This window comes from Cynocephalus volans, chromosome 9 (genome assembly GCF_027409185.1).
Source record: "Cynocephalus volans isolate mCynVol1 chromosome 9, mCynVol1.pri, whole genome shotgun sequence".
In the NCBI taxonomy this organism is placed as follows: domain Eukaryota; kingdom Metazoa; phylum Chordata; class Mammalia; order Dermoptera; family Cynocephalidae; genus Cynocephalus; species Cynocephalus volans.
In genome coordinates, this window is record NC_084468.1 from 130,620,783 (window position 1) to 130,633,270 (window position 12,488).

At 39.3% G+C, this 12,488-nt stretch overlaps 1 protein-coding gene across 2 annotated transcripts in view; it reads left to right on the forward strand.

Annotated features, from left to right (window-relative positions):
• ARHGAP10 (Rho GTPase activating protein 10) overlaps positions 1-12,488 on the forward strand; it is a 300,664-nt gene that overhangs the window by 263,279 nt on the left and 24,897 nt on the right. For both annotated transcript variants that reach the window (XM_063107709.1, XM_063107710.1), the window contains exon 20: positions 9,920-10,079. In XM_063107709.1, coding sequence (XP_062963779.1) covers positions 9,920-10,079 — 160 coding nt within the window. The remainder of the gene's footprint in view (positions 1-9,919; positions 10,080-12,488) is intronic.

Here is a 12,488-nt window from a genome sequence, read left to right on the forward strand (position 1 = left end):
CTCATTTATTCTAAGTCAAGTAGTACATTTTGACCTGTACTAACCACATTTTAGGGAGCAGTCCTACTTGGTACACACTTCCCATGCACTGGATCCTTGAGGAATGGATGGCAGCTGTATCCCTTCATCTCTATCACTCTTAAAATTCAATTATTGATCCCCAGCTCATCTATGAGGTTGGCTTTATGAAAATTGGTGAAGATACGTTTTCTTTCTGTTTCATATATCTGAAGTGTCTCACCAGCTCCTAAACAGATTTAACTTTATTTATATAGGTCACCTCCACATCTGTTGTTCAGCGTTAGATTTATTTACAATGTCAAGTCCAACAGCATTTTGAGCTGGGGGAGGGAAAATATATTTTTGGCGTATTGTAGTTTACAGTAGTCAGTGTAGCATTAGGCACTAGTTTTTGCCATAAAATATAGCCACCCAGACTTTCTTTTAGTAGAGTAGAAATTGTCAGAATATAGGAAATAAATTTGGTAGTTCTGTTCCTGATTCTAGGCACCCCTCTCCTTCTCAATGCCTTGTATGTCCTGGGTGTTATTCAGGGAAAAGGCCACTGTAGTTAGGAGATTTTATTGATGTCATAATATCTGCCACACGGTGGAAACTAGGACATGGCTATCTCCTGCTTAGTTCAAAGGTTATGTTTTTAACATGCTTATATAAGTTAGCCAAACAAACAAAACTCCCTTCCTGTTGTAGTGTTTTGTAATTCTCTCCCAGTTTCAGCTTCTTCCCATCGACTTCATTCCCAGAGCTGTTAGTCTGTCTGCCACTGTGACTTCTACCCAGAGATGTTTGTTCTTGAGGGTATCCTTTTTCTCTTTCCCACCTCCTGAGCCCTCTTCAAATGGGACTAAACCTAAATTTTCAGTGCTTTAGTCCTCCTTGGGTACAGCATCATTAGGGCAAACACTTCAGTTGGGGCAAAGAAATGTTGTAATATACCTAAGTTATTATTGGGTGGCCCTATTTAAAAGATAGAAAATGCAGAATGTCAAGAGGATGAGTCCAGGCACAAGGGGAGAGGGCATGAGGCGATGTTAACCAGGGCAGCTTTGTGTACTCCCCGCTGGTGAAAAAGTCCACCTAATTTTGGTTAAAACCACCCTCAAAAGTAAAATAGGTAATGTTTAGCCTTGAGATTTACTTCTCTGTATTTAGAGTGAGTTTTTCTATGTCAGATCTCATCTTCTCTTAAATTTTCATTGTGATTTTAGAGATATTTCTAATCAAAATCTTCTATATCAATAAATAATAAAAAATATTAGTTAGGAATATGTATTAGTCCGTTTCGTGTTGCTGTAACAGAAATACCTGAGACTGGGTAATTTATAAGGAAAAGAGGTTTATTTGGCTTACGATTCTGGGACAGTTGCATCTGGCACAGGCCTCAGACTGCTTCTACTGATGGTGGAAAATGGCAGGCAGCCCACGGGTACAAGCAGATCACATGGTGAGAGGAAGCGAGAGAGAGAGAGAGAGAGAGAGAGAGAGAGAGAGAGAGAGAGAGAGAGAGAAACTCACTCATTACGCCCCTGACCTAGGGAGAGCATTAATGCATTCATGAGGGATCTGCCCCCATGACTCAATCAGTTCCCAACACTGCCACATTGGGGATCAGATTTCCACATGAGTTTTAGAGGGGACAACACATCCAAACTCCATCAGAATATTAGCTTTTCACTTTATGGAGTAGGTTGTGTGTATTAATTGTAGTATACAAGTAATTCCTGTTAAGTGTATACTAAAATAAAAAAATTGTAGCTTTATTGAGGCTTCATTTTGGCTGAATTTAATTTGAATATTTAAAGAGTCATGATGACTGTTCTTTGACTGTCAGTATTTAGGGAAACTGTTTAAAAATGGCATAAAAACGTTTTGAACCTTTCTTGTTTCCTAATAAATATTTTAAAGCTATTAAAGCTCTCTTTGGTATTATTTTTTGCCATGTCTCAAATTTTGATATGTTTTAGCATTGAGTTCTAAATATTTATTAATCCCCATTATGTTTTCTTAACCATATTTAATTTACCAATATATGGAAATAGTAAAATAAATCCTTTTGTCTGTTAACTGCTAGTTATATTGCAATTTTGGTCTGAGAAGAGAATTTGTATACTATTTAGCCTTTGGAATTTGTTAAAACTTTATAGCCTTTCTTCAAAAATATTTTATGTGTTCTTGAAAAGACTGTATCTTCAGTTTATTGTGAGTTCTCTGTGTGTGTACGACATATGTCAGCTTTGCATTGTTGATTACAGATTTTTTTTTCTTTGCATACTCGATAGCAGTATCTCAGAGGAGTGTTAAAATTTCCAACCACAATTGTCGGTTTTTCTGTACTTTGCAGTTCTGTCATTTGTTGCTTGATACAGTATCATTAGGTGCTTATCTTCTTTTCAATCATCCTGTTTCTTTATCAGTGTAGAATAACATTCATGTAGTTTATTAAGATCATTACCTTTCTGTTGTCCATATTTACATAGTATATCCATCTTTTATTCTCTTATTTTTTGGCCTCTCTTTCTTTTTTAGCCTGTTTCTTGTAGTTAACATATTGTTGGGTTTAAAAAATCCAGTTGGAGAGTCACTGTCTTTTAATTGGTGAGTTTAATTCATTTATATATTCTAATCACCATCATATTAGGATTTCTGTCATCTTATTTTATATATTTCATTTAATGAATTTTGATCTTTTTCTCCTTGCCTGCTTTCTCTTCAAAAAAGCAAATGTTCTGTTTCCAGTGATATGCGAGTATATTCTGGGTTTTTTTGTTTCTACAGTGATTGCTTTTATTTTGAGACTTATAGTCTTATTTATCTGTTGATTTCTTCAACTTAACTATCCAAGCTTCTCTCTCCACCCACAATAAGACAAATAATTTAATGGGCTCTCAACTCTGACCCACCCTCATCATGTTGGTATTTTCTAGAATTTTGATTCTGGATTATTTTCGTTGTGTGTTTTTCCTTTTCTTTTCTACCAGATTTTCTTTTTTAAGACAACAATAGACATTATCAAGTCAGTTGAGCATCTTATATTACTTCTTTTATTTAAATACTTGAAGAATTTCTCTAAGGATGTTATCAATGTAGTTCTTTGTGTGGCAAAGCTTTGGGGACTTTTGTGTCTGATAATATTTTTATTATGTCTTCACATTTGAATGGCAATTTGGCAGTTTGAATATACAATTCTCTGCTCAAAATTTTTTTCCTTTAATACTTTAAGAATATTATTTCAATTTTGTTCTGTTTATAGTGTTGCTGTTAACATATGATGTTAATATGGTTCTTTTTCTTTTTTATATGTTCTGCTCTTTCTATCTGGATGTGCTTTTTTCTTTGTATTTGGTATTCTTAAATTTCATAATATTGTGTCTTATGTGCAAGGTTTTCTTTATTCCCCTATTTGGCACTCTGAGTTCTTTATACTGAGGTCTTTGAAATTTCTTTAACTTTGAGAAATTGGTCATTATTTCATTAAATATTTCTTCTTAATTTGTTTCTTCTTCTGGGACCTAGATGTTGGCAATCTCATTTCTATTCTTCATGTTACAAATCTCTAGATCTCTGAATTTTCTTACTTGTCATGTTTTCTCACTATCTTAGGTTTCCTTCTGTTCTTGGAAGTTACAGTCTACAAGTTTGGCATGAAGGAGGATTTTGTGTGTGTTGCATGGTCATGGTGGGCCGGTGTGAAGGAGGATTTTGTGTGTGTTGCATGGTCATGGTGGGCCGTTATGAAGGAGGATTTTGTGTGTGTTGCATGGTCATGGTGGGCCGTTATGAAGGAGGATTTTGTGTGTGTTGCATGGTCATGGTGGACTGGTATGAAGGAGGATTTTGTGTGTGTTGCATGGTCATGGTGGGCTGGTATGAAGGAGGATTTTGTGTGTGTTGCATGGTCATGGTGGGCTGGTGTGAAGGAGGATTTTGTGTGTGTTGCATGGTCATGGTGGGCTGGTGTGAAGGAGGATTTTGTGTGTGTTGCATGGTCATGGTGGGTTGAATCCTCCTTCTCTACCCTCCGCCTTTCTTTTTTCTTTTCCCTCCTTGGCTGTTGCCTCCACTGAGTTCACCTAGGTGCTTGCTTCCAAACCAGGTGTTATTATTTCTAGCATGTAACTCTTGTCTCAGGATCGGAGGGATAGAAATGTCAAATCCAGTTCCCCAGGCAAGTGGGGAAGATGGTCACAGATTTTTGGCCTCCATTTACTGTGGAGAGCTTCTCCCAGCCCCTAGTTCTACATGGAGAGCCTGGTTCTCGCCCCCTGCCTGGTGTATTGTAGGTATGAGGAACCCCATGGGATTTAAACTTCTGGTTGGTTCTGCCTGTTTCAGTTGGTCTTGGAATCATTAGCTTGGGCTCCCACTGACTTTGAATGTTTTCTTTCTGATTCTGTTCCACAGAGATGCACAACAACTTTTTGAGTGCAATTATATCTTTTATTTTAAAAATATTATTTTATCTTTTTTGGTGTAGTTGGGCATATGTGGGAGGAGAGGTGAGTTCCCACTTAAAACTGCTACCTTGGCTGGAAATTTCCTGACTGGACTTTATCAAAAGGTGTTACTGTGTTGTTACAGTGCATTTAGTTTGTTCTCAATAAATCTTTGTTTGTCCCCATGATTAACTATTTGATCATTAGAAGCACCTAAGATTATTCTGACTGGACAGGAAGCTTATTTATGTACCAGTAGAATCTACAGTAGTAATCTGTAGCTGTCTTCCAGCCAACCAAATGGGGAACTATGAGGTTCGCTTAAATTAAATTTAATTGATATATTAGATCTTTTCTTTTTATGCTTTTTTCTTTCCTCTTCTCCTTTTCTTCCTTACTTCTGCTATTATATAAGCCAGATGTTTAAGAACGGGGGGCCTGGACTAGCCTTGCTGCTGTGGAGACAGTCCGTCCCTGAGGAATCGCGGAAACCCTCTGTGGTGTCATGCCATACCCAAGCATTTTAGGCTAAGTGGAAGAATGACAGGGAAGGGACTCAAAAGGAACTATCTCTGATTTCTTAACCATTAGGAAATATATTTGAGAAGAAGACAAAGAAGAAATGAATGAAATGGGAGGGAAACCCAAAGCTTTGTTACTTCCAACAGTGAAAAAGCAATTCCATTTAAGTGAAATGACCAGAAGATGGATAAAGAGAATAGTTTGTCATCATCAGAATAAAAAAGTCACACTGGAGTAAAAGCTTATCAATATATTAAAATTGAGGATATGAACATCCTCAAAATTATCAAGTTCTTGTTCCCTCTTCTTGGTCTAATTTTCTGCCGATCTTTGAAGATTGTTTTAGTCTATCATAAAAATAAAGCACTTGATCATGTGTTCAGGCTCATAAAAGAATCAGATTAAATAGTGAAATTCAGCAGCTGTCATGAAGGGCATGTTCTCTTGAAAGCCTTTTTGTCCAATTTTTATGAGAATTGATGTCTCTGGGGGATCCTAAATATTTACAAATAGTTCTCTATATTTAAAGTAGTAACACCAACATTGCTTTAAAGAGAAGCCTGGTCCTTACGTATCGAGTTTCGAGATCCTCCTACATTTCTACATCTCTCTTGTTGTCTTCATTCAATGCCATGATTTCGTCTGTGTGTACATGACTCCCAAATCAATAAAACTATTCAGGCTCCACTCCTAAGCTCTACGGCTGTATAACCAACTCTCCTTAGATATCTTCACTTGGGTTTTTTTTATTGACACCTCAAACCCCACATGTCTGCAACTGGCCTCATTATCTTCCCCACCCAATTTGTTCCTTATTTTTTATTCTCTATTTCAGTTAATGGTTGCACCATTCACCCAGTTGACTAAGCCAAGAACATGAGGGTCGTCTTAAGTTTCTCTCTCACCCTTCACCTTTATTCACTGAGTTCTAACGACTGTAATCCCTGCATATCTTTTGAATCCATTCATTGGATCTTATCAGTCCCCTGCTTAATCCCTGCAACAATTTCCAAATGCCTGCAGAATAAATTCTTATGCCTTAGTGTTATGTACAAAGCTCTTTACCCTACTTCATACACCTGCTTTCTGCCTTTAACCTTGTCCTTCAGCCAAGGCCAACTACTTGTGGCTCTGAAAACTGCCACATTCTCTCCTGTTTCTATTCTTTCAACCTTTGTATTTTCTCTACCAGGGTCTCTTTCCTTGAAAGTGTGGCAATAATTTTTTCCTATTCCTGTTGCTTGACTCCCACATGTCTTTCACCCCTACCACTGGCATATATGGAAACCCCTTTTTGTGGGTCTCAGAGCTTCTTGATGTAATCATATCATAACAAACAACACCTTTTGCTATGTTTGTCTTTACCCATCTTCTGCATTATACCATGAACACCTTCATGTTAGGGACTGATTCCTTACCTTTATGACTCAGTATCTGTGGTGTGCCTTGTAAATAAGTAGAAGCTCAGTAAATGCTTGTTGTGTGAATAATTCAAGAGGGTTGGAGTTGCTTGTGGCTTGGAAGGGGAGAGGATGAAAACTGGATGCTGGGTGCAGATTTTGTAAGAATAGTATGAGATTTTAGATTTATTTTTTTCCCTTCTCAATTTCTAGAGAGGAAATGGCTTTCCATATTCATGATCCTTCTTGTGGCAGTGAGTCCACAGTATTTCCTGATGACTTCTGACTTGCCTGGCACTGCATTATATTCTACAAGGATTATCAAGACTGAGACATGGTCTTTACCCTGAAAAAGTGTATAATGGAAATGGGGAACTAAAGTCAGGTTGTAAAACCATTATAGAACAGTGAAACACAAAATTGATTGCTGCTTCTAGTTGTGAGAAAGGAGAGAAGAGGCAGGAAAGGTGGTTGGCAAGTTCTTTGTGGAGAAGGTAGGAATAAAGCTCTACGTGAGGAAATCATTTCCTCTTCTAGATGGCAGTAGTTCATTTTCTAACGAGTTTCTTATCTTGGGTCTATCTACAATGAAAATCCTTAAGCGCCATTTTTGTTCACTTTACTGGAACAGCCTTTTTACTCAGAGGTGATTTGTCTGTAGATACTTGTTGAGGGGTAACGCCTAAGGGAAGAGGTTACGCAGCCACTGAAAAAAAACGATAGGAGAAAAGTGATGAGAGTATCTGACTTTAATTCTCAATTATAAATTAGTTTCATAGGATTTAAAATCTTTATTTCAGACATGGTTGAACATAGAAATTCTTTTAAAAGTTTATTATTTTTACACTAGTTAAAAAGCAGTAATTTGATTTTGGGTGAAATAAGTTTCAGAAAAGGGTTGTAAGTATTGGGCGCGTATGGACCTGATATTAGTTCTCCCTCAAATCCGGTGACTCAAGCAGATAAGCACGTTCAGTGAAGGAGAAAGAAAGTTTCTGCAGTTGGAAAGTAGAATGAGCATCTTTTCGTTTGATCAGTCTGTGTAAACGTAGTCTCTTCCACCAACATTATTTAAACTTGAGGGTTCGGATTGCCACTGTTTGGCAGAAAGGAAGAGAGAATTCTCTTAATAGAATGTGATTTAATATGTTGAATGACAATTTGTGCTGTGTCAGTCTGCTTGGGAAAAGGATTAGAGGCAGTGTGAATGTGCTGCTGTGTCTGGTTGTAAAAACACTTCAGGCATCTTTTTAAAGTAACATTAGACCCTTGGTCTCTGGTTCCCCAAAGTTGTTTCTCATTGACAGGTTTCTTTTGGTAGGAATGAGTCAGGGAATAAGCTGGTCCGTGACTCTCACTTGCTGCTTTGGCCGTGTCATGCCCTGCCCTGCAGTCAGGGGAACATGGCCCAGAGGAGCCCAAGGGCCAGGGCCAGCGTCCCAAAGGGGGTGGCTGCTGTCCTGTGACTCAGTGTTGAGGTGTCCTGTCTGCTTCAGAACGGATGAGACTTTGCTGCTTCTAGCTGAGCCCCGAATTGGCAGGTATAATACAGGTCAATGTTTCAAGCTTGCTCTAGACCCGTGCTGGGGTTACATTTGAGACTCTCTGAATTTTGAAGAGAGCCCTTGCTCTTGATGACTGAGGGACATGGGGAGGGGTCTGGGAGAGCTGGAGCTCCAGCCCCTTGGTGCCCTCGGGCTCATTTGCAGAGCAGAAGTGGGTAGAGTTGAGCTCTCTAGGCACAGGGGGAGACGCAGCCTTTGTTCCAAAGTGGACTGTATCCCAGAAAGAAAATAAATCAAAAGGAAGTCATAGCGGTGGTCTGTCAGTGGGTTTCAGTTCATTTGCCTGAAACTTGGCTCTGTACTGGGACTGAATTTCTCCAATTAGCTAACTGCTTTGTGGTGAAAGGCTGTGGAAAAAGTGACTTCACTGAAAGAACCATCATTCAGTATTCATTGGTGAATGGGGACGGCGCAAGGCTTTACAGGCAGAGGCTCAGCCCAGGAAGACGACTTGCCCACGGAGATGGGGTCCGCCCCTTGTTCCACCATATCACCCACCCTCCCCTGCAACATACTTTGAAAGAAAGAGCCCAGAAGACAGCTCCCTTCCGGAATCTTCTGCACAGTCATCCGGGCATCTCCCCCTAACTGTCCCCATAAGTGATTCCTTCTTCAAGCCATCATCTCCATCTCTAACTCTTGCTTCCCTGAATTTAGCTTTTCTAGATCTTCATTTCTAAGATTCTCTCTTAGTCTTAGTTGTAAACTGAGTCAGGGTAAATAAAAATTATTTTGTACAATCAATTTTCAAGGTTAGCATCTTGGGCTCTAGCTTAATCAGAGCCTGGAATTTTTCTTGTGCTTCATTTTTAGAAGAATTGAAATCCATCTAAGATGGTTTTCTGAGAGCAAGTTTCTCCTGTTCCTTGTGTTTATGCTTGCTCTGTTTCTAGGACCTAGGACTGAGGAAGCATGAAGACTCACTCAGGTAAAAGCTGTTGGTGGCTGGGTTCTGGGCCTCCATTTGTATCATTTGCTTCTGTGGCAGTTTGTTGACTGACTTTGTGATTCATCACCTATAAAACCAAGGACAAGTCAGTGCCATCTTCATAGGACATTGCTGCCTCTGTAAGGCACGCCGGAGGGATTAATATTTTGTGGGGTCTGTGGATTACGCTGAAGGGCCAAGCTCTAATGGGTGCAGTTCAGGTGCACTTATGGCAGCTGGGAGCACTGTGAAAACAAGAAGACCCGTTGAGGGAAACAGCTGCTCTTGTGAGCTCTCTTTTCCGTCTTCTGCATTGTCCACCCAAGCCCATAATATGTACAAATGATACTAAACCTATTTCATAAAATGGTCCTCTGTGAATGCATAAATCATGCAACTCATTTAGAAAATGCCTTTTAGTTCTGGTTTAAACTCATCCCCTGCAGTCACTGCAGGGGCCCGACTTTCGTACAACATCCTCCCTGATATTCACAGGGAAATGGAAGTTTCTCTATGTCTGGGATTTTAATAAATTGGGCTATTAGAAATTGTAACCCAAGATACCAGCTCAGAAGACAAGGTTCCTTTTAGAGTTGTTTAGTTTACTATGAACTAAGTGGTGACTGAGAATGGCTTAAAGAACCAACAGGTGACTGGAAAGTGAGAGGTTGGACCCTGCAGGCTGGGGTGCTCTGAGCTGCTGCTGATGTTGTGGTTTATTTATACCTCGGCTTCTTATACATTAGGAAATCATTGTGGCTACCATTAAGGCTCTTGTCTTCCATTTGATCTGACTTGGATTATTGTGTTTTCTTGTGGGGAAAACACTTCTTACTGTGTATTATCTATGATTTATTTTAAGCATCTTTGGTGTTTTTAAGAAAAAAAAAACTTTAGAGACAGAACGCCCAAATACTCTCAGGCTGAATTATAAATGTGATTTTGAATATAATTTGATTGACTAATCAAGTAATGCCCTGTAATTATTAATGGAGTTAATTTTTTCTTCTCTGAGTATTTGTTTGGAATTCAATGCTTTTTTCCCCCTAGGTGACAGTCCTAATCCTCCTAAGGAGGACACCCCAGCCAGCAGCCTGGACTCACTTTCCTCCCCATCTCCCACGACTGCAGCTGTCCAGGGGCCTCCCGGACCAGACGGAAACCACCTTCTCACAGACGGAGGGAACTGTGGCGACTGGACACCCGCTGGGCAAGTAACTGTGCTTCTGCTTGGTGCTGAGGGTAGGAGGGCCGGGACCGGCTTCATTTTGAAGTTTACATGGCCAGTGGGTACTGAAGCCTTTGGATCTGAGGACCCTTGTTCTCTGATCGGTGGGGCTGCCAAGGGGAGAAGGATCCATAAAGCCGAAGCCTTTCTTGAATAGTGTCTCTGTGTTTCCAGTACCGGAGGGGTGGATGGGAGCTACTTCAGATCTGATCTAAGTTTAGTTCGTGGCAGTTTGGGGTTGTGCAAAGGAAATTTGTGACTGTCCTACTTAGTACGTTTTCTCACTAGTTATGCAAACTTTGAGAGAGATGAGAATTCATGCACTGTGATACAAACTCTTGACACTGTCTACAGAATGATAGTTTAGTTATACGAATTTTGGAGAGCTTTATGCTCTATTTGACTCAGTAGCACTCTGCGTGCTTGAGACGTGATGGATGACAGATCTGATTTTATCTTCTCAGTTTGGTTTAGTGCCAGGCTTGTGCAGATCAGCTCAGGTTTATTAGGACAAATGCTACTAATACAAACAAAATACCTTGTACTTGTTTGACTCTATGAGGGCTTATCTTGCTGTGTGGACCAGGGCCGTGGAGTAGATGCAGAGTGGTGGTGGCTTGGGGAGAGCAGAGGGGCATCAAATTTCAAACAAATGCTTAGAGAAGAAAAAACAGCTCCCCTAATAATTACAAGGCATTACTTGATTAGTCAATCAAATTACATCCAAAAGTACATGTATAATTCATCTCAGAGTATTAAAGAATTTTTTAAAACTAAAGTTGCTTAAAATAAATTATAGAGAATGATGTCATCTGACTCTAGCTGGGCATTCTTGGGAATTTAAATGGATTGGAAAGTGTTCCTCAGAGTACTTGGCTTTTTATAGTTACTGCTGGATCCACATGAAATCGTTATGAACTTATTAAGTATTAAGAGAGGCTGGGAGACATTTGATATGTTAAAATTTTGGGGTGACCTGATGACTTGGAAAATCTAGCTGAAAATCAAAGTGAAACTTCAAGTAGGAAACACATTCTCCAGATATGATTTTTTCCCTCAAGATTGTCATATATATATAATATATATATATATATATATATTATATATATAAAATAAGCTGAAGATTGTGTATTTGCAGAGTTAAATTACATATTTCTCAGTTATGCTTGTCACTTTTCCTATTCTTTTTCTGCGGTAAAAATTCTTTTTCACTTTAGTATTATAAGCAACAATAACAGTAGTTAACATAGGAACCCGGAATCTGTAATCCTGGTTACACGCGAGGAGGAATCTATGCTGTGTGTGTGTGAGTGAAAACCAGATCCTGGATTCTTTCTTTCAGTAAGTGTGTATCACAGCCAGTGGAGAACAGTTTAGTGCCATCTTTCTTCCACACTGGTTCTGCAGAAAAATGACATTAGGTGCCATGGTATAGTCAATGTGCAATTCACAACACGTCCAGGCTTGAAACAAGAACTTTATTTTTGGTCATAAATCAGACGAGGAGTGAATTCCCCAGCTTCCTATTCTTACAAATTTTAAAATGTCATGAAGAACACTTCAACCTTGAGAGACCAAAAAGGAAGGGGAGGGGAAGTAGTAGAAGCAAGTCTGGAAAGGAGATTTTTGTTACAGTGTAGACTTTCTCCTACTTCAAGCACTTCATTTTTTTTTTCTTCTATGCAGTGGATGAACTACATCTGTTTCTCTTAAGTACATAGACTGTTTCCTGAGTCCCATCTTTTAAAGGATTTACTTGTGAGCATCTATCAGTCCAGATTTATCATCATGTTAAAAAGTTTCGGTATTAGACGAGCGCTCCTCAAACTTGAGCATATGTCACAGTCACCTGGTGGTCTTGTTAAAACCTACACTACTGGGCCCCACCCCAGGGCTTCTGATTCAGTAGGTCTTAGAAGAGTCCTGTAAGTTTGCATATCTAACAAGTTTCCAGGTGAGGATGGGTGAGCCTTGTGATGCAGGGGACTGCCTCCCACTGCCCTCATGGTTCTGGGCAGCAGTTGATGATAAACAGCCTTTCTGAGGAGTGTAATTAAGATAAGTGATTTCTCTTCCTGTGTTTTTTAAACTCTTCTGAGTGGTGTGTTTGCTGTCCTTCCAGTAGCCTTTGTGTGCTTCCTGCATACTTTGATTCCCTCTGCCTGAAATAATTCCCCTACTTTTTTGTTCAAAATAGTCCTGACCTATCTTCAGGGTCTGATTTAATCTTCACCTCCAGGAAGTCATTCCTCATGTGCTGGTCTACAGGGAGCCTCTAAATAATATCTTTCTCTGCTGATACTCATTATTTGGCATTAAGAAAATTTTGCCTTTGAGTATTAATTAATTTTTGCCTTTTAATATTATTTGGTATTTATGTGGTATCTGTAT